Genomic DNA, 22454 nt, shown 5'->3' on the forward strand with positions numbered 1-22454 from the left:
GAACTTCCTCAAGAGGATTGTTAAGAAAGTAGATTAGAAGGTTTGCCATACGGTCCTTTTGGAAAGAGATAGTGTGTGAGATTTGTCAGGATTTTAAAAAATATTCCAAGTTTTTGAACAGTTTGTGATTTTTGTCAAGGTCTGAAGAGAGGGATGAGGCGCAGCCTGCCTGTCTGAAGGATATCACGGCAGAGAGTGGTCAGTCAACAAATAAAAAAGGGGATTTCCAGAAAGTCAGAGGTGGGTGGGGTTAAAGGGAATAGAGAAGATTGCCTGTGTGGAAGGGGGATGACATGAGATGGTTGGTAATGCACCACCTACTGGAAGCCCTGGATGGAAGAATGGGATTGAACAGCCCCTCAAAAGACAGCAAACTCCTCAAAAGAGGAACAAAAAGTAGAACAAAATAGTGTACGTGGTTGTAAACTGGAAAGTGGATTATGGAAGTGTAACTAGGAACAACTCCTGCATCGTGGATGAGCTGGGGAAGGTAAGCTTTTCACACATTGTTGCATGGATTGTCTGTTGCTCAAGATTTGTATATTCCAATCGACTTCATGAGATAAAATATGCAAACAAATGAAAAAAAATAAGCTTCCCTTAACAACAGAGCCGTAAGAGTCAAGTAAGCCTGGTGTTGGCTTAAATAAGACAGCTGGCTTGAGATCTCAGGGTCCTGAGTTCAAGCCCCTGTTATTCCGTTGAAGTAACACCAAGTGGGTTGACTCAACCTGTCATCCTTCCAAGGTCGGCAAAATGTGTACCAGCTTACTGGAATGAATGAGCCATTCGAGTATCCTGTGTCGGAGTGGTGACACATCCAGGATTGTGCCCAATAGCCAAGAAACTGCTTCGGCAGCCCTATGGATCTGAAGAATCAAAAAGGAGTGGTCATCGTATGATTAAAGAGGGCAACTCAAAATTATTTACATGTGAAACCTGCCACATCAAAACGAATTACAAGGCGCACAGAATGTTCTGTTTCGGTAATAGTCTGGGATCCGAGGCCTGGAAATGTGTAAAAAAGTTATTTTGAAGTGACACCCCTGCTATAAAATGTTTGACCCCTAGATAATGTCTGTGGGGGTGTTAGCCACCAGAAAAGTGACTTTAGCAAGATAGTTTGGATTGCGCGAATTCTGTAAGGACGTTTTTTAACTTGGGGCGTCAACTGTAAAAAAGCAAGAAATTTAGGGGTAGGGGAAATTCAATTGACCATATATCCCATAATACAGGGGTGAGTGCAACAAATTACCACTCATTCTTTTTGTTATAAATTTGGCTTTTATATGAAACATGATTCAACGTGATTGGACCATCCATGAGGTCAGCAGAGGTCAAAAGGTCACGGAAAGTGGGTTAAGCTGAAAATTTAGCTACTTTATCAAATAATTCACATATGTATATGTCACAATATGTTCTTTGCATCCCTCTACTGTTTCTGGCCTATATTGATCGTAATAGTGATGGTTTACTGTGGTGGTTGATGCTTTTCATCTTTTGTTTGGTGCTAGGGATTATTATGCTACATTTGTTTCAGCAACTTGCTTCACTCTTGCTGATCTTTATGATTACCATAGATCTTCAGCCTTAAACTTCCATTCAGAGACACAAGATGGTGGTAGTTTTGATGCTACAACAAATATAATTTATCAGTACACATTTGAGGTACACATGTACACATGTACACATATCAGTACACATGATGCTACACCTCAGCCAATGATGCTACCCCTCAGCCAATGATGCTACCCCTCAGCCAATGATGCTACCCCTCAGCCAATGATGCTACCCCTCAGCCAATGATGCTACCCCTCAGCCAATGATGCTACGCCTCAGCCAATGATGCTACCTAATAAGGCTAACCCCCGCTCTAGCAGGGAAAATGGCCTTAAAATGCATGTTGTTGTTGTTGTTGTTGTTGTAGTACACATTTGAGGGAGAAGGAAGTGGGGAGGTAATGGGGGCAGTGCCCCTTAAGAAAACGAGGAAACTGACTATCAGTGAACCAGACAAATTCGTTCCAGTAAGTAGTAAACTGACACTGAAGGACAGAAGACAGGCTAGGTCATTACGCGATATTGAACTTCCTCATGATGACAAGGGGGAAGCCTGCTTTCTAGCTGACAAGAACATCGTTTGGTTCCTACTGAGGATGTATCCAACACAGTTGATGACGGGTGAAAACGACAAGGACACTGGTAGCCTGACATGGAGCAGCTTCTTTGAATACAGTTCTGGGCAACATACAGAGAAAACAAAGATTGGTTATGGACCATTGCTTCCACAAAACCCAACCAACGCAGATGTAGTCCAGACCTCATTGGACTACTTTGTCTCCTTGAGTCTTAAGATGGGTCAGGCTAAGACGGTGGTGACTTGTGACCAGGTGATATATGACATAGTAAAGGGGTTGTTTAGGAAGGAATCGGAAAAGTACAAAGATGTTATTGTTCGACTTGGAGGATTCCATATCGCCCAGAACTTCTTGGGATCTATTGGATTTTTCATAATTGAGAGTGGCATAGAGGACATTCTGGTTTCTAGTGATATCTGTGGTCGAGGTACAGCCAATAAAGTCATGGCAGGAAAAGATTATTATAAGATGGTCCGTTAATCATTCATGGTTGAGTGAGGCATTGTTCATGCTGAAGTGGGAGGCATTTGAGAAATGGCTGTTGTTCGAGAAGAATGAGGAGACACTTTCTTTGCTTTAGTCTCTGCTTGAAAGTCTTAGAAATGCCTTTGACAGGAAAGAGAAGGACGAATTTGCTGCACTCATGAAGGAAGTCATGAAATGCCTAGAGTCACTGGAGTCGCTCTGGGGAGATTTTGAGAAGGGATTAGGAGTGACGGCCCATCTTTGGAGCATGTACATAGACATGGTGCTTATCCTAAGGCGTTACATCCATGCTGAGAGAGCTGGGCTGTGGCAACAGCACTTACAAGAGGTACAGAATATGCTACCCTATACCATTGCTTCCGGCCATAGTAAGTACATGTCCTGCCTTCCGATCTATCTCAGTGAGATGCAAAAGCTTCCAGAAACAGCACCAGAAGTGCACGAGGAGTTTGCAGCTGGCAAATTCACAGTTCACCAGACTGCAGGAGACTTTAATGGTGTGTGGACAGACCTTGCCCTTGAACAGACCTACAATAGGGAAGGCAAAACAAGCCTCTTTAAGGGTATAACACAGTCTGAATCAGCACGAGAAAAGTACATCAAGGCTCTACCGTTCATGACCTCTGTCTCTGAAAGTGTAAAACAGATGGCACACATGGCCTCGCCGCAATCTGACCACCACGAGAAGCTGAGGAAAGACGACATGGAAGCCGTGTTGCAGATCAAACAGACCGTGGAAGAGAAGATGCAAAACCCATTCAATCCTTCACTTGCGACAGATAAACTAATGAACATATCCACAGGTCAGATTCTTGCAGCAACTACCCTGGTAGATGCCAAACGTCTAGGCTTGGACGCAATGGATGCTGCCACGACGACGAATGCAGACAAGATTGTCCAACCGAAGATAGAAACATTCACCACGCATCTGAAGAAAAGTAAGAAAAAGATGGACACTGTGAAAGAAGTCATCAGAGAGGAGAGTGCAGTGACAAGGGCACTTTGTTTTGCACAGGACCTGAGTGATGAGGCACGGACTGAGGCATTTAGTTACGAATGGCTTGAGTACCCTCCCTCGTTGTTTGAGCCAGAGAAGAATGGATTTTCCATGCGGAAAGGTTGCAAATTCAACTATCTATCCACTCTACAGGCAGAGGTTGCCGAGTCATGGGAACCGTTAAAAGAGTTGCCTCCTTCTGCATCTGATGCAGTTTATGTAGTCGATGCAATGGCATTCATCCAGCGGTTCAACACACTTGGTTCGAGTACATTTGACCAACTTCAGGAAAGGTACAGGAACAAACTCTTGAACATGAAACCCAGACATTGCACTGAAGTGCATTTCGTGGGCGATCAATATGATTTTGGGTTAAAGAGTCTAAAAGGGGATGAACGCCAGAGACGGGAGTCAAATACCAACTTGCCAGAGTTTGTTCCAGCGGACATCATGAAAATCCCTGATTGGAACACATTCCTGTCAAACCCTTGTAACAAGACCAATCTGCTGTCGTATCTTGCTTCACGTTGGTCCCAGGAGTCATCCTGGCCTGATGGCTTCTGCCTGGGCCTTGGGGTCAACGCCCAGGCAACTCGTGTGACGCAGACGGAACATACCAATGTTGATGAGCTGTACTGCCCTAACCACGAGGAGGCGGACACCAGAATCTTTGCTCACATTGCTAGCTGTGACAACAGCGTAGTTGTCATTCAGGCTACAGATACAGATATCATCGTCTTGTCAATGTATCATTTCCCTCGGTTGACAAACGTTGTTGAGTTATGGGTGGAAAAGGATGATCTGTTCCTCCCCATCCATGACTTGGTGAATGAGTTGGCCAAAGCAGTTGGAAAGGACGTATTGGCACTCACAGACACAATGCTCATCTCCTACATTCTGTCAGGTTGTGATTCGGTGAGCTATCCTTTCAAACGGGGTAAGAAGAGAGCAGTGAAAGTCGCACTCCAGCATGTTCACAAACAGCCAGCGTTGTCCAATTTCATCCGACATGAATCCGGACCTTCTGCACATGATCAGGTGATAACTGAAGCACGAAGCTTCTTTTGTGATCTCTATGGCAAGCCAGGGTATTCATCCCTGGATAAGCTCCGCGCCCACTTGTTTGCATCTAGCAAACTAGATCTGCGCTCCCTTCCTCCAACAGAAGATGCTTTTCACTTCCACGTTCTCAGGAGCCTTTGTCAGATCAGCTTATACAAGCAAGCGTCATTCAGCAATCCAGTGCTTCTTCCACCTGAAGAGTATGGCAGGAGTGTGGATGGTGACAGGTTAATTCCTGTCATGAAGAGCAAGCCATCAAATCCTTCTGCTGCGAAGTTGAAGTACTGCAAATGTAAGAAGAAACCGAACTGCCTGAGGAATTGCCCTTGTGCGAAAGCTGGAGTACCATGCATCATTGCATGTGCCTGCAATGGCGACAGAGAAAAATGTGGACGGCTTCTGACTGATGACGGTGATGATGATGAGTAAATAGAGGTAATGACACTTTTCCAGACAGTATGTGGTATGACTTGTCGTTTTAAAACATGTTGAAGAGTACCATGCAAATAGATAGTGTGAATGCCCGATTTTGGTGATTTTTTTAAAGTTATGCAAATCTAAAGTGACACACATGCCAGTAAGTTAAGTTCAGTCGGGGCATTTCTTTCCCAAAAACATTTGAGGGGTACAAACAACATATTTTGGGTGTAAAAGTTTGGCTATATTGAGCTTGAAGTAGGAAAAATGTGATTTTATTTACTAAAGGAGCTAAACTTTTAGCTTAACCCACTTTCCGTGACCTTTTGATCTCTGCTGACCTCATGGACGGTCCAATCACGTTGAATCACGTTTCATATAAAAGCCAACTTTATAACAAAAAGAATGAGTGGTAATTTGTTGCACTCACCCCTGTATTATGGGATATATATGGTCAATTGAATTTCCCCTACCCCTAAATTTCTTGCTTTTTTACAGTTGACGCCCCAAGTTAAAAAATGTCCCTACAGAATTCGCGCAATCCAAACTACCTTGCTAAAGTCACTTTTCTGGTGGCTAACACCCCCACAGACATGATCTAGGGGTCAAACATTTTATAGCAGGGGTGTCACTTCAAAATCAAATTTTGAGGTCTCGGATCCCAGACTAGTAAGGCAACAATATGAATATATGATTCACCAGAAATGGCAATTTTCAGGTTATTACAGTGAATGGAAAGATAAAGTATACTTTGCAATTATTTATTGACATTGTTTAGAGTGATGAATGAATTGGAAAAGGATGAATTGCGAAAGATGATGGGAATAGAGCCTGTGATTGATGCTGTGAAGAGGAACAGGTTGAGATGGTTTGGTCATGTGTTGAGGAAGGATGAAAGTGACTGGTTGAGAAGAGTGATGGAAATGAATGTAGAAGGAAGTAGAGGACGGGGAAGACCGAGAAAGACTTGGCTAAAGATGGTGGAAGAAGAAATGCGGGCAAGGGGGTTAAACAAGGGGAGATGCAGAAAATAGGGCAAAATGGAGAAGATTGTCATGGGGACCGCAAGGCTAACCCCCGCTCTAGCAGGGAAAATGGCCTTAAAATGCATGTTGTTGTTGTTGTTGTTGTTGTTGTATTGTTTATAGTGAAATTTGCAGGAAGTAATGGAAAAGGTTTACCCAATGAGTAAGATGGGAAATGGGTGTGCTTCTTTGAATCACGTGTCTTGGAAAGCTGATGCCATCAGGAATCTTGTTTGTGTAGTTTATGAATACTAGCAACGGTACCCGCCCTATGGGCAGGGCTTCAATGCATGAATGAATGAATGTAATTAATAATGCCATGCAGCATGTTGGCAGCAGCAACAATATAAAAATGTTTGCCAATAACTTCAAAGAGAGAAAAGGAGCTTTTATCAGCAATGTCATCTATCCTGAAGTTCTAAGCTGAAGAAGAGGTACAAATTCATTCCATTTTTGTTCCTAAAGAGAAGCGTACAGTTGATATCACGATTTTGAAACACGATGGAATAATATTTACCGATATGAACAGTGATGTGGCTTTTATTGAAATTCTAAAAATACAGTTTAGATTGTGATGATTTGCATATGATATGATTTAATGGATGTTTATATAAATCGTTTAAATAATCATTTGCGCCTCCCAATTGAAGCCCCGCCCTTAGGGCGGGTACCGTTGCGAGCAATACAGTATATAATGGCGCGACAACAATTTTTACCGCTTTGCTTTGAAGAACAGGAATGAAGGGGGAGGAGCGTGTTAATATGTCTGGTTGAAGGCTTTGGGTGGTGAGGGGGCTTGAAGCCAGATTTTAATCTTACAGCCACCATGTTGGTGCTCGAGTGGAATGTCACATGTCACTGCAATGCGAAGCGAAAGACGCCTCAGAGCTGTCACATTCACAATCGTTATGTAGTATGTACTCCCGATATGGGTTTCCTTCATTGTAAAAACTACCAAGTCAACAGTTAAAAGGGTTTTGAGCCGATAGGTGTTACGGCCTTGGCAAGATCGATGGAGACAGCGATCTGTTAGCTTATACACCGCCCAAATAGCTATGTGGAATTCTCTCATGTAGAGATTAAACCCACGTCGTTTGAAATTTGGCCGAGGTCATTATTTACTTTCAATGATGTTTATATACGAATCAAAAATAAGATAATTGGTTTTGGGTCGTCCTTTCCGCATATCTGGTGGGATTGTGAGTTGGAGAGACTACCATGATGGCAGGGAGGGGGTTGGCATTCTCTCAAGCAGGGATTCAACCCATGTCCTTTTAAAAGGTCTTTGTCTGAGGTCATGATTTTTAACTGTGTGTTTTCATTCGTCAGGTTGCGATCGGTGCAGCCGTTTGTGCAGTACCCGGGAAAATAATGCTATGCGGGAGTCGAAACCTGGAAATGTTGGAGACCAAAGCTGAAATTGGAATTAGAGCTTCCAGGGAAGCAGAACTCAACTGAACTGAATGGACAACTTTAAAGTAGGTCAGTTGTCTGTACTAGATTTGACTTAAGATAGCAACCTACCTTGTGTGGTAAGAGTCTCACACACCAAGTTTGATCAAAATCCATAAATATTTGTGGACGTTAAAGTCTTAACGTCGTTTCCGAGCTGAAAACAATATGGCGGCCATTTTGTGACGGATCGGGTTGGAATAGACGATGACGACAACAGACGCCGGACGGTTCAGTATGTGATGAACTCAACTGGACAGTAGTCCAGTTGAGTTAAAAACAATATAGCCTATTTTAATCCAGGGGTCCCAGGATTACCCACCCAAAATATCTTTGCGATCGGTTCAGCCGTTTTTGCGGTACCTGGGAACGGACGGACGGACAGACAGATGGACAGTTGGTGAATTATAGTAAGATGCATCGAGTGGTTCGGCCAATATCAGTATTGTACTGGAACATGTTCAAACACTAAACTTTTTGAAATGGATTACACCACCTTTCCTAAATTGTGACTGCCGATTCACCATCAGCGGTCATGTGGTGGGTAACCTCATAGAATCGCCATTAGCAGTGGTGGATAATAGCATAAATTCACCATCAGCGATCATGTGGTGGACAACAGCATTGATTCCCCATCAGCGGTCATGTTGGATAACATTGTTATGATATCAGTTTCCATTGTTATGCCGACGACACTCAGGTCCACTTGCAAACCCTTACCCGATACCCATCTTGCAATTTCCCGGGTGAACAACTGTTTGGACAAGGTAAGGCCATGGATGGATGCTAACTTTCTGCAACTCGATGGCAGCACGACTGAGGCTATACTTATTGGTACTCCTCATCAGACTAAAAACTTTGGCACCAACCGTATTATAATTAATGGGATAGTTATTCCACTTTCCTGTATTCCACTTTCCACTTAACCCGGTGTGTACCCCGGTTGAGAATAGGTACACCGTATCCCTGCGTGTCCTAAGTGGCGACTAAAAGGGTTGGCGTCAGGAAGGGCATCCGGCCATAAACCATTGCCTCAAAAAGGGAACCATGACAATTACAACTACATATGGGCAGGGTACAGCCCGAAGTACCCCATGGGGGACCTCACTCCCTCTCGTCAAAAATCAAGGTGGGGAACCGGATCGAAGCAAGGGTGGAAATCACTCCATTTATGACGATGAAACGTCTGATGCCCCACGTGGAGATCGGTTTCTGAGGTTTGGGACATGGAATGCAGGGACAATGACAGGGAGATCAGGAGAAGTGGTGGAAGTATTGGTCAGAAGAAGAGTGGACATATGTTGTGTGCAGGAGACGAGATGGAAGGGAAGTGGTGTGAGAATGGTGAAGGGTAGGCAGGGACAGAAATACAAGTTTGTGTGGCAAGGGTGCGCAGAAGGCTTGCATGGCATTGGTGTCCTGTTTTCTGAGGAGTTTGTAGACAGTGTGGTGAGTGTGACTAAGGTGAGTGAAAGGTTGATGATGGTGAAAATGATTATTGGAAAGCTCTTGGTGAACGTCATCTCGGGGTACGCTCCGCAGGTCAGTCGGAGCGATGAAGAGAAGGACAAGTTCTGGTGTGCAATGGAGAAGCTGATGGAAAACGTGAATGATGAGGAAGTTGTTGTGGTAGGAAGAGACCTAAATGGACATGTGGGAAGGAGTACAGACGGTTTTGAGGGGATTCATGGGGGTTACGGATATGGTGTGAGGAATGGAGAAGGTGAAAGGATTTTGGAGTTTGCTGATGCAGCTGGTTTGTTGATTTGTAATACTCAGTTCAAGAAAGAGGATAATAAGCTTGTTACATACACATCAGGTGAGTCGACGACAACCATTGACTACCTGATGGTGCGTAGGCGAAATAAGGGGCACCTCCGTGACACAAAGGTGATCCCGGGGGAGGAGGATGTTTCACAGCACCACTTGGTTGTCTGCGACATAAGGGTGAAAGGTGCGAGGAGAGCTCGGCGGGCGAAGTACCAACTGAGAATGAAGGTGTGGAGGTTGAAAGAGGTGACGGTGAGGGAGGCATTAAAAGAGAGGCTGAGTATGGTGGAGGATGATGTGGTTGAGCTGGAAAGTGGTTGGAAGTCAATGAAAGAACGTCTGTTGGGAGCCGTTGGTGAGGTATGTGGATGGACAAAAGGACCACCGAGGCACTCGGAAACATGGTGGTGGGATGATGAAGTTGGAAAGAGGATTGACGAGAAGAGGAAGAAGTTCAAGGAGTGGCAGAAGGGGAAGGCCACGGGAGCAGAAAAAGCAGAGCATGAAAGTTATAAGGCTGCAAAGAAAGAGGTAGCAAAGGCGCAGGAGGCACTTAGGAAAATGTTCGGAGAACGCTTGGATTCGGAAGAGGGTCAGAGAGCGATATTCAGGATTGCAAAGCAGATAGCGAAAGAGAGGTGTGATGTGATGGGGGTGAGTTGCTTGAAGGATGAAGTGGGACAAATCGTTGCGGACCCAGATGGAATTAAAGGAAGATGGAAGAGATATATGGAAATGATGTTGAATGCAGAGAATGAATGGGATGGCAACATAGAGAGTAACCCAGTTTTAGGACTGGCAGAGAAGATAACTGAGAAGGAAGTTGAGGAAGCGATAAAAGCAATGAAGAGTAGAAAAGCGGGAGGGCCAACGGGAGTTGTGGGAGATATGTTGATGGCAGCAGGAAGTTGGGGTGTGAAGAGAATGACAGAGATCTGTAATCTGGTGGTGAAAGAAGGCCGCATTCCAGTGGATTGGGAACTGAGTACTCTCGTCCCTCTATACAAGGGGAAAGGTGACCTTCTGGACTGTGGCTCATATCGAGCGATAAAGTTATTGGAGCATGGAATGAAGGTATTGGAAAGGGTGTTGGAGAGGAGGATAAGGAAGAAAGTGAAGATTGATGAAATACAGTTTGGATTTATGCCAGGAAGGGGAACGACAGACACGCTTTTTATTGTAAGGCAGTTGCAGGAGAAGTACATGGAGAAGAGGAAGAAGTTGTTTCTTGGGTTTGTTGATCTGGAGAAAGCATTCAATAGGGTTCCATGCGAAGTAGTGACATGGGCATTGAGGAAGTCAGGAGTGGAGGAATGGTTGATCAGAGTCGTGATGGCGATGTACGAGAGAGCGCGCACAGCGTTAAGGGCGAAGGACAGGAACAGTCGTGAGTTTGAGGTGAAGGTGGGAGTGCATCAGGGGTCGGTACTAAGTGTCGGGCAGGGCATGGGGGGCACACCACGTGACACAGGGCACCTGAGAAATATATATATAATTGTCTTTCTTTTGCTTGCTTCAAAAAAGCTAGATTGAACTGCAAAACATGTTGTTGCCCCACGGCTCGGTCAGATCCAGCCTGGGAGACGTTTTTTCAGCATCTTCTAAAGGGAGAAAAGTTATGGGAATAGTTGTCATTTAATTCTTGTTTGCCTTCAAGTTAACCTCGAGCAGAGTATGATGTAATATGTATCCTTTGATCTTTGTGTGCCTGGCTTCTTATGTTTCACTGCCAAATGTTCACATCATTGAACTTGTTTATGGGAACGCATCCCTGGGCCTTGTAAAAGCCCAGCTTGTTGGGACAAATAGCCTGAGAACTATCTTACTTTCACACATCTGTGCCTTTAAACTTAATCTCTCTTGTCTGAGGTCATACTTCAGCGCAGCGTTTTTTCTGTTATTTCATCTATATAACAAATTGACTTTTGCTGAGTTTTTAGTGCGGCTTGGACTTGCACGGTCTTGTGTGACAGGGCCCTGCGATTTCAAGGCGTGCTCCGCAATATTGTGGATTATTAAACCTCACTTGCCGCTTCAAAGGTGCCTCTTCTTGAGTTCCAGGGGGGGGGGGGGACCCCGACACTAAGTCCACTACTATTTTTAGCTGTGATCGAGGTGCTGGCTCGGAATGTAAAGGAGGGTTTACCGTGGGAGTTGTTGTATGCAGATGATCTGGTGTTGATTGCGGAAAGTATGGATGGACTGAAGGAGAAGATGAACAAGTGGAAGTAATGTATGGAGACAAAAGGTCTGAAGGTGAATATCGGAAAAACGAAGGTGATGGCAAGTGGTAAAGAATGTGGTGAGGTGGAAAGAACTGGGAAGTGGCCGTGTGCTCTGTGCAGGAAGGGTGTCGGAGTGAACTCCATTCAATGTACAATGTGCGCTGAGTGGGTTCATCAAAAATGTAGTGGTCTGAGAAGGTCATTAACCAATGTGGCAGCTACATTCAAGTGTAAGGTGTGCACAGAGGGAGCTGCAGATGGAGGAAATGTCGAGTTGGATCTTGGAGACGGCGTGAAGCTGGAAGGTGTGAAAACATTTTGCTACCTAGGAGACATGCTGAATGAAGAAGGTGGATCAGACCCGGCAACGGTTGCTAGTATGGAAGATTTCTATAATCATTAGGGTCGGTGAGTTATGCAAGTAGTTAAATTGTACGTCAATGTGAACTTTGTTCTTAAAGCATGTAAGGATATGGAAAGGCAAATTTTGGCCCATTGTTAAATTAGTATTTACAAACCAGAGGGTGCTTTTAAGCTCGCAGTCTGAGCAAAGCAATGGAGATGGGACTAGGACGATAAGGCACCATCTGTAAATAGTTTGTGCCCTTAAGTGGAGAACCCAAGCGCAGAGTGTTGACTCAAGCCCAGGGTGAATGCATTAATCAAGTCGTGAGATTGTGCAGGTCAGAGTAGGTTGACATATAGGGGATAAGACCATGGTTTCTTCTCCTTTGCCTGCGATAGTATCTTATGTGAAGCTTTTAGTGACTGTAGAATAGAAACCAGACGGGCTTTTGGTGCCAAGAAGACGGAGTCGACCAAGTTCTGTGTTGACCTCTACATTCCAATCCCACTACATCAGAGTAACAGAGGTCTACTTAAGAACAATGCTCCAAGGCTGTAAAGAAGGGAAGGCAAAAAAGCAGGATGAGAGAGGAGAGAAGAGAAGGAAGAAGTCTTCAACCAAGCGACGCGTCATATCTTGGTTATATTTTGTGTAACAAGCTCTAAATTCGGAATAAATCTTGACTTGAATAGACGAGTCTGAGTTCTTTGAGTCTGAGTCTCGTCTTGAGAAATTTATTTTAGGGTTCAGTTAAAAGTTCCCTAACACTAGAGTGTGATGTGCATGGAAGAACTGAGTGGCGTGCTAACGAGGAGGGGAGTGTCGTTGAAGCTGAAGGGAAAGGTGTATGCTGCATGTGTGAGAAGTGTTATGATTTATGGGAGCGAGACATGGGTAATGAATATAGAGCAGCAACGAATGCTGGAAAGGTTGGAAATGCGAATGGTTCGCTGGATGTGTGGAGTATCGTTGAGAGAGAGGAAGACAAATGATGAATTGCTAAAGATGATGGAAATAGAGCCTGTGATGGATGCTGTGAAGAGAAACAGTTTGAGATGGTTTGGTCATGTGTTGAGGAAGGATGAAAGTGACTGGTTGAGAAGCATGATAGAAATGAATGTAGAAGGAAGTCAAGGACGGGGAAGACCGAGAAAGACTTGGCTAAAGGTGCTGGAAGAAGAAATGCGGGCAAGGGGGTTAACAAGGGGAGATGCAGAAAATAGGGCAAAATGGAGAAGATTGTCATGGGGACCGCAAGGCTAACCCCCGCTCGAGCAGGGAAAATGGCCTTAAAATGCCTGTTGTTTGTATTCCACTTTCCACCTTGGTCACTAATCTAGGTGTTACATTCGATCCATCTCTGTCTTTTCAAACACATCAATAATTTTTTCCATCTCAGAAACTTTGCCAGATCGAGATCTTCCTTAAAGATGCCTGATGCAGAGAAGCTCATGCATGTTTTTATCTCTTCCAGGCTCGATTACTGTAACTCACTCTGTTAGTTTACCTACCAAATCCCTTTAAGAGCTGTAATATATTCAGAACAGTGCTGCACAGGTTTTAACCAAAACTAAGAAAATAGAGCACATCGGAAATGAATGAAGCAGGGAATCCCAGTAAACAAACAAGAGAGAGCAATCCGAGATTGCAGACCCTCGCCAGGACGTGTTTCAGTGGTGTTTAAGGCTGTGTTGAAACAATTATGGCGGCTGAACCACGTGACGGATGACGTCAGTTTTTTTTTCTCTGCACCAATTTATCCCGAGATGATGCTCAAGAAATTTCATCTTGATCGGATGAAGTTTTGTACTTGTCGAATTATGATGTCATAATTGAGGCACCTATGACATCATCATTTTAAAAAAACACCGTTTAGAGGCCATTTTTCCCCGCAAAGCGGGAGTTGGCCTTTTTCGGGGACCGTGGTTGTTGTTGTTTTTTGGTCCCCTTTTTGAAGCAGGATGCCCTTCCTGCCGCCAACCCTGTTTGTCGCCTTTTTACGACACACAGGGAATTACCAGTGAACTGGTACTCAATTAGCCGACCTCGGAAGGATGACAGGCTGAGTCAACCCCCCTGGCGTTAATTCAGCGATTGACCGGGATTCGAACCCAGGATCCTTGGATCCTAAGGTGGCACCCTAGCCGCTAGCCCAACACCAGGCTTATGACATCATCATTAACATATGTTATTCCCCATGGAGAGTTCTTTACAATGAGTCATGTCTCAATTTTTTATATGCAGCGCTTTCGGAAATATGGAGGTGCAAAATTCTCGGGTTTTCCAAGATGGCGCCCGTACCATGTGACCTATGACGTCATAATTATCATTAGAAATTCTGCAGGAGAAGGTGCACCTATGATGAAACTTTCCTGGCAATTGGACCAACGGTTGCAGAGAAAATCATATTTATTCTGTGCGGACAAACAGACAGACAGAGACAAACAGACAGACAAATGAGCAGACAAACAGACAGACAGACAAACGGACTCAAATGTAATACCCTCTCCTCTGGTGAGGGTAATGAGGTAGGGAATCTCAGGAAATGAACGAGGCAGGAAATCTCAGGAAATGAACGAGGCAGGGAATCTCAGGAAATGAACGAGGCAGGGAATCTCAGGAAATGAACGAGGCAGGGAATCTCAGGAAATGAACGAGGCAGGGAATCTCAGGAAATGAACGAGGCAGGGAATCTCAGGAAATGAACGAGGCAGGGAATCTCAGGAAATGAACGAGGCAGGGAATCTCAGGAAATGAACGAGGCAGCGAATCTCAGGAAATGAACACGGCAGGGAATCTCAGGAAATGAACGAGGCAGGGAATCTCAGGAAATGAACGAGGCAGGGAATCTCAGGAAATGAACGAGGCAGGGAATCTCAGGAAATGAACGAGGCAGGGAATCTCAGGAAATGAACGAGGCAGGGAATCTCAGGAAATGAACGAGGCAGGGAATCTCAGGAAAGGAACGAGGCAGGGAATCTCAGGAAACGAACGAGGCAGGGAATCTCAGGAAAAGAACGAGGCAGGGAATCTCAGGAAACGAACGAGGCAGGGAATCTCAGGAAACGAACGAGGCAGGGAATCTCAGGAAACGAACGAGGCAGGGAATCTCAGGAAACGAGGGAATCTCAGGAAACGAACGAGGCAGGGAATCTCAGGAAACGAACGAGGCAGGGAATCTCAGGAAACGAACGCGGCAGGGAATCTCAGGAAACGAACGAGGCAGGGAATCTCAGGAAACGAACGAGGCAGGGAATCTCAGGAAACGAACGAGGCAGGGAATCTCAGGAAACGAACGAGGCAGGGAATCTCAGGAAAAGAACGAGGCAGGGAATCTCAGGAAACGAACGAGGCAGGGAATCTCAGGAAACGAACGAGGCAGGGAATCTCAGGAAATGAACGAGGCAGGGAATCTCAGGAAATGAACGCGGCAGGGAATCTCAGGAAATGAACGAGGCAGGGAATCTCAGGAAATGAACGAGGCAGGGAATCTCAGGAAATGAACGAAGCAGGGAATCTCAGGAAATGAACGAGGCAGGGAATCTCAGGAAATGAACGAGGCAGGGAATCTCAGGAAATGAACGAGGCAGGGAATCTCAGGATGGTACTTCCCTGTGGGAGAGTAATACCCCATCCCTCTGGCAGGGGTCAGTAAAGCAAATGCACCATGTCACGTGTTAAGTACAAAATTTCAAGTCATCTCCACAGTTGACTTATAATACCCTCCCCCTCCACCACTGGATGTCAGTGTACAACACACATCGCAGTGGATGACAAACATTGTTTTTCGGTTTTATTATGTAGATCATCTTCATCCGAGAATGCTGCTTACATTTATCTCATGCAAATTTACCCAATTTCCCAAATGCTTGAGTGTATCTTATGGACGATCGCGTACAAGGGCTGTATCAGGGTTCAGGGCAATCGGTTGCTAAATAAGGGATCAGTATGGATCCGAAGTTTGGGGACGAGGCAGGGAATCCTCCAACCCCCCAACTGGGAGCCCCCATGATCTGAAATCGAAAACTCGAAGCCGGAGTGATTGTGCGGGTCCATCAAGTGGTAGGGCTGCAATAGGTTTCAGCGCAATTTGTAAATAAGGGACGAGTAGGGATCCAAAGTTAGAGGAGTAACCCCCTCCCCTCTCCTGGAAACCCCCATGATAGTGGGGCAACTTAGCATAACAATTGTGCATTTTGTGAGGAAAGCACCAAATTTGGCACACTAATAGACTATCATATTATGAAAAGATCTGGATATTGGGCCATCTCAGATTCAGAGATTTGATTTTTGCAAGATTTCGATTCGATTGGGATCAAAGAGAACACCTTCTTCGTCTTCTGTACAGTGAAGTTGCCAGCCCTGAATTCTCTGGTGACATCTGGATGCTTCATTGGGAGTGCAACCATGTCCCTCAGGTGAACAGGGACCCACCTGGCATCGTGTGTGTGGTCTAAGGCATGGAACCATGGGACCAGTTCCGTCAGGGCATCAAGGTACATCGTGAATGAAGCCTGCCGCAGAGAACGCACGGAGACCAGTACCAACATCTCTAGTTCCAGCACAGTTGCCCAATACTGAAAGTTGGGAATGTCTTCTCCTCTCTGGTGACACTGGTCTTCGAACTCAGGCAGGTCTTCTGCATCATCAGCATATGTCATACAGTGGCGTTCATATGCACGGTGTTGCAGGATGTGCAGTGCCGCTGCAGTGATTTGATGAGCTCTTGTTGTGCGGGTGACGTGGGCAGCTCGCAGGAAGGAGTCGGCCGTCCCTGACGTTGCAATCTCAGCTTGCAAATCTGCAAAATCTGCAAATCTTGCAAAAATCAAATCTCTGAATCTGAGATGGCCCAATATCCAGATCTTTTCATAATATGATAGTCTACTAGTGTGCCAAATTTGGTGCTTTCCTCACAAAATGCACAATTGTTATGCTATATTTAGCTTAGCTGCCGGACTATGATCCAAAATCACAAAATCTAAACCCGAGTGATTGTGCGGGTTACTGTCTTGTATTCATGTGCCAAGTTTCAGAACAGCCAGGTGATAAGGGAGGAGTCGCAAAAATAGGAAAAGGTTAACAGACAGACAGACATGTGGACAACAGACCCATTTTATAATGTCATCTCTTAGAGAATCGAGATGACCTAAAAAGGTTTTAATTGAACAAAAGAAAAAAAAGGAAAAACTACAGCTTATCAATTTATTGTCTCACTGTACATGCTGCTTATAAGAATCTGGCAAGTCGGTGCAGGCTTTGAGCTCGACAGGGTTTCACAGGGTTTCATTCCCAGGTGGCTTATAAACTTTTAGACTATTGCCTCGCATGGAGGACATTACAACACACAGTCCTCTGAAGGAGATTAAGCGAGTGTCCCATCTGCTGGCATTAATTGGTCGACATTAAGGATCCAATGGTGTCTTTTGTGAAGAGTAGGTGAGTTATCGCCTGCACAGATAACACAGTTATCACCTGTACAAGAATGTGAGTATGTGTATAAAGTACGTACTATTACAATGTGCATATGTCTATGAAGGATGTACCATTACAATGTGCGTATGTCTATGAAGGATGTACCATTACAATGTGCGTATGTCTATGAAGGATGTACCATTACAATGTGCGTATGTCTATGAAGGATGTACCATTACAATGTGCATATGTCTATGAAGGATGTACCATTACAATGTGCATATGTCTATGAAGGATGTACTATTACAATGTGCATATGTCTATGAAGGATGTACCATTACAATGTGCGTATGTCTATGAAGGATGTACCATTACAATGTGCGTATGTCTATGAAGGATGTACCATTACAATGTGCGTATGTCTATGAAGGATGTACTATTACAATGTGCGTATGTCTATGAAGGATGTACCATTACAATGTGCGTATGTCTATGAAGGATGTACCATTACAATGTGCATATGTCTATGAAGGATGTACTATTACAATGTGCGTATGTCTATGAAGGATGTACTATTACAATGTGCATATGTCTATAAAGTATGTACTATTACAATGTGCGTATGTCTATGAAGGATCCACTTTTAAGAATGTGTATATGTCTATGAAGGATGTACTATTACAATGTGCTTATGTCCATGAAGGATGTACAATTACAATGTGCATATGTCTATGAAGGATGTACTATTACAATGTGCGTATGTCTATGAAGGATGTACCATTACAATGTGCATATGTCTATGAAGGATGTACTATTACAATGTGCATATGTCTATGAAGGATGTACCATTACAATGTGCGTATGTCTATGAAGGATGTACCATTACAATGTGCGTATGTCTATGAAGGATGTACCATTACAATGTGCGTATGTCTATGAAGGATGTACTATTACAATGTGCGTATGTCTATGAAGGATGTACCATTACAATGTGCGTATGTCTATGAAGGATGTACCATTACAATGTGCATATGTCTATGAAGGATGTACTATTACAATGTGCGTATGTCTATGAAGGATGTACTATTACAATGTGCATATGTCTATAAAGTATGTACTATTACAATGTGCGTATGTCTATGAAGGATCCACTTTTAAGAATGTGTATATGTCTATGAAGGATGTACTATTACAATGTGCTTATGTCCATGAAGGATGTACAATTACAATGTGCATATGTCTATGAAGGATGTACTATTACAATGTGCATATGTCTATGAAGGATGTACCATTACAATGTGCATATGTCGATGAAGGATGTACAATTACAATGTGCATATGTCTATGAAGGATGTACTATTACAATGTGCATATGTCTATGAAGGATGTACCATTACAATGTGCATATGTCGATGAAGGATGTACCATTACAATGTGCATATGTCTATGAAGGATGTACTATTACAATGTGCATATGTCTATGAAGGATGTACCATTACAATGTGCGTATGTCTATAAAGTATGTACTATTACAATGTGCGTATGTCTATGAAGGATGTACTATTACAATGTGCATATGTCTATGAAGGATGTACCATTACAATGTGCATATGTCTATGAAGGATGTACTATTACAATGCGCGTATGTCTATGAAGGATGTACCATTACAATGTGCATATGTCTATGAAGGATGTACTATTACAATGTGCATATGTCTTTAAAGTATGTACTATTACAATGTGCGTATGTCTATGAAGGATCCACTTTTAAGAATGTGTATATGTCTATGAAGGATGTACTATTACAATGTGCATATGTCTATGAAGGATGTACCATTACAATGTGCATATGTCGATGAAGGATGTACAATTACAATGTGCATATGTCTATGAAGGATGTACTATTACAATGTGCATATGTCTATGAAGGATGTACCATTACAATGTGCATATGTCGATGAAGGATGTACCATTACAATGTGCATATGTCGATGAAGGATGTACCATTACAATGTGCATATGTCTATGAAGGATGTACCATTACAATGTGCATATGTCTATGAAGGATGTACCATTACAATGTGCATATGTCTATGAAGGATGTACTATTACAATGTGCATATGTCTATGAAGGATGTACTATTACAATGTGCGTATGTCTATGAAGGATGTACCATTACAATGTGCATATGTCTATGAAGGATGTACTATTACAATGTGCATATGTCTATGAAGGATGTACCATTACAATGTGCATATGTCTATGAAGGATGTACCATTACAATGTGCGCATGTCTATGAAGGATGTACCATTACAATGTGCGTATGTCTATGAAGGATGTACCATTACAATGTGCATAATTATGTCTATGAAGGATGTACTATGACAATGTGCGTATGTCTATGAAGGATGTACTATTAAGAATGTGCATATGTCCATGAAGGATGAACTATTAAGAATGTGCGTATGTTTATGAAGGATGTACTATTACAATGTGCATATGTCTATAAAGTATGTACTATTACAATGTGCGTATGTCTATGAAGGATCCACTTTTAAGAATGTGTATATGTCTATGAAGGATCCACTTTTAAGAATGTGCGTATGTTTATGAAGGATGTACTATTACAATGTGCATATGTCTATAAAGTATGTACTATTACAATGTGCGTATGTCTATGAAGGATCCACCTTTAAGAATGTGCGTATGTCTATAAAGTACGTACTATTACAATGCGAGTATGTCTATAAAGATGTACTATTACAATGTGCTTATGTCCATGAAGGATGAACTATTAAGAATGTGTATATGTCCATGAAGGATATAATATTACAATGTGGGTATGTCTATAAAGATGTACTATTACAATGTGCTTATGTCTATAAAGTACGTACTATTACAATGAGTATGTCTATAAAGATGTACTATTACAATGTGCGTATGTCTACAAAGGATGTACCATTACAATGTGGGTATGTCTATATTAAAGACCGTCCCTCCCAAACCCCAAGTCATCAACCCCCTCCCAAACCCCAGTGTAATAGTACATCCTTCATAGACCCCCCCTTCTCCCCTATGGGCTGGTGCTCCTGCCTCACACCTAGCTCGGCTTCACGCTGTTGAAACCAAAGCTTTCAGAATCATTGGAATCTCCCGCGATGAAGCTATCTCCGAGGGCCTTTCACTCACTCACCACAGGCAGGTAGGTGGTCTTTCTGTCTTCTACCGACTCCTCTCCAGCCTTGCTCCCCCAGCTCTCTCTGTACTCTGTCCCCCAAATATTCCTACAGGTCGCACAAGATCTGCCAGCAAGCCTCTGATGGTTAAACTGCCGAAATCTCGGCTTTCTGCTCACCTTCACTCCTTCATTCCTCTTTTCTCCCACCTCTGGAACAAACTCCCACACTCCCTTCAATCCCACTCCTCCCTCCAGGTCTTTAAAACAGCTGTTCACCACCATCTCTTATCTTCCCCCATCCAAAACCTCGATCTTTTCTACCCCCACTAATTCACCCCAGATCCACCTTGTTTGGAATTCCAACTTCTTTCCTGGTAGTCCTGGCAGTGTCCATATGTTTTATACCTCTCCCACCCCCTTTCCCATGCCTCCCCCCTAAAGCCCTCTCCCTCCCATAGATCTCTCGATGTCTCCATGTCTCTCGGTTCCTGCTCTCAAATGTTGTGTTTGTGTCCTTCCCCCTCTCTCCCCATCTTGTCTACCGCTCCCGATGTTATTTGTTTTATGTGTCGGTTTGTCGGTTATGTGTCGGTTTGTCTTTCTGTGTGATAAATGTTCGCTCTTTCACGAGCCTCGATCTTGTATACAACAAAAAAAAAAAAAGAAAAAAAAAAAAGGATGTACCATTACACTGTGGGTATGTCTATAAAGTACGTACTATTAGTATTACTATTACAATGTGCGTATGCCTATAAATTATGTAAAATCAGAATACGAGTACATCTATAAATGTACATTTACGACTAAGGGGAGAAAGTTTAATTCCAGAAAACTTAACATATGTTTGGACATTTAACTCGCACCGTCTACGACTCATTCAATCAATGAGCACGTACGGTAAGTACAGTACGGGTTCAGGCTCGAGGTTACAGTGCGTGACGTGCATTGCCATGATCCACTGCACTGTCCGTCAGAGTTGAGGCTCGAAAAGCCGTTATTGTCCAAACGATTTGAAAAAGTGAAAATAGCGCGACAATTCCAAACTGTGATAGCAATGCCCACACGACACGGGTATACAGGCGCGAAGGATCGTATCCCACTCACTCTGAGTGTCTGTGACGGACAACATGATGCCAAATCCGATCCGGGCCGCTCATCTGCTGTTAGCCACGTCCGCTCTTCCACACATTCCGTCCACGTTTGCACTCCACTCAATTCTCTTCCTCGAAGACACCGTCCAATCACGCGTCCCAAAACTACTTCTCGACCTACATTACTGCCGCACGGCCAATTGGTTCCTTCACATATACAGATGAATAAAAAAATACAGGTACAACTCATGGTACAGGTACAAAAAATACAACTCATGCCTTTATTAGAAAGATTTCCCTCGGACCTGAAACGTGTCGGAAAATATTTTCTTTGACAGTGCTCATACACCGCCCAGGAACGATACGTAAACCAGAAATGGTAGAGGATCGTAAATTTTCAAGATAAAACATGCGACCAAAAATAAGTAAAATAATTACACAAAAACTTATGATTATTAAAAGAAATCCATTTTAATTTGTCAAACACGATGATTTAAACGATTTATGTTTTACTTCAGTTATAAAAGAATAACTACCACTTTTCTCTTTGATCATTCAGAATATTATTAATATCACGCTGATGTAGTTTAATTACAGATAAAATAACAAGAATTTAAAGAGTAACCTATTGAGCGGCGCATAGGTATATCGCGTTGTGTGACAGGCAAACCAAATTTCATTCTTTGAATGGGTTGTGCCACGTAATCGTTCTCAGAGTGGATTCATTCCTAATTCATTCATTTTTTTAAAGCGTTGACGATTTCATGTTTCCATGGCACGACATGGTTCATGTTAGAGGATGAGGGAGCGTGGATACAAACAGGCACGTGTTTGTTAACCCTTTCCCTACA

General features: G+C 43.4%; 1 protein-coding gene across 5 annotated transcripts in view; it reads right to left on the reverse strand.

The window, feature by feature from the left end:
* The window catches only part of GOLT1B (golgi transport 1B), a 76994-nt gene extending 55057 nt beyond the window's left edge, over positions 1–21937 (reverse strand). For 2 of the 5 annotated variants that reach the window (XM_078769767.1, XM_078769768.1), the window contains exon 1: positions 21617–21809. Coding sequence is in view for 1 of the 5 variants with exons in the window: in XM_068097336.2 (XP_067953437.1) it covers positions 21617–21641 (25 nt within the window). In the remaining 4 variants the exon portion in view is untranslated. Of the gene's footprint in view, positions 1–21616 lie in introns of all 5 variants that reach the window. The other 3 variants (XR_013621784.1, XM_068097336.2, XM_068097342.2) reach the window with 3 other exon arrangements.
* Between the last annotated feature and the right edge of the window lie 517 nt (positions 21938–22454).

The sequence above is a fragment of the Myxine glutinosa genome, chromosome 1 (genome assembly GCF_964187855.1).
Source record: "Myxine glutinosa chromosome 1, kmMyxGlut1.1, whole genome shotgun sequence".
NCBI classification, from domain to species: domain Eukaryota; kingdom Metazoa; phylum Chordata; class Myxini; order Myxiniformes; family Myxinidae; genus Myxine; species Myxine glutinosa.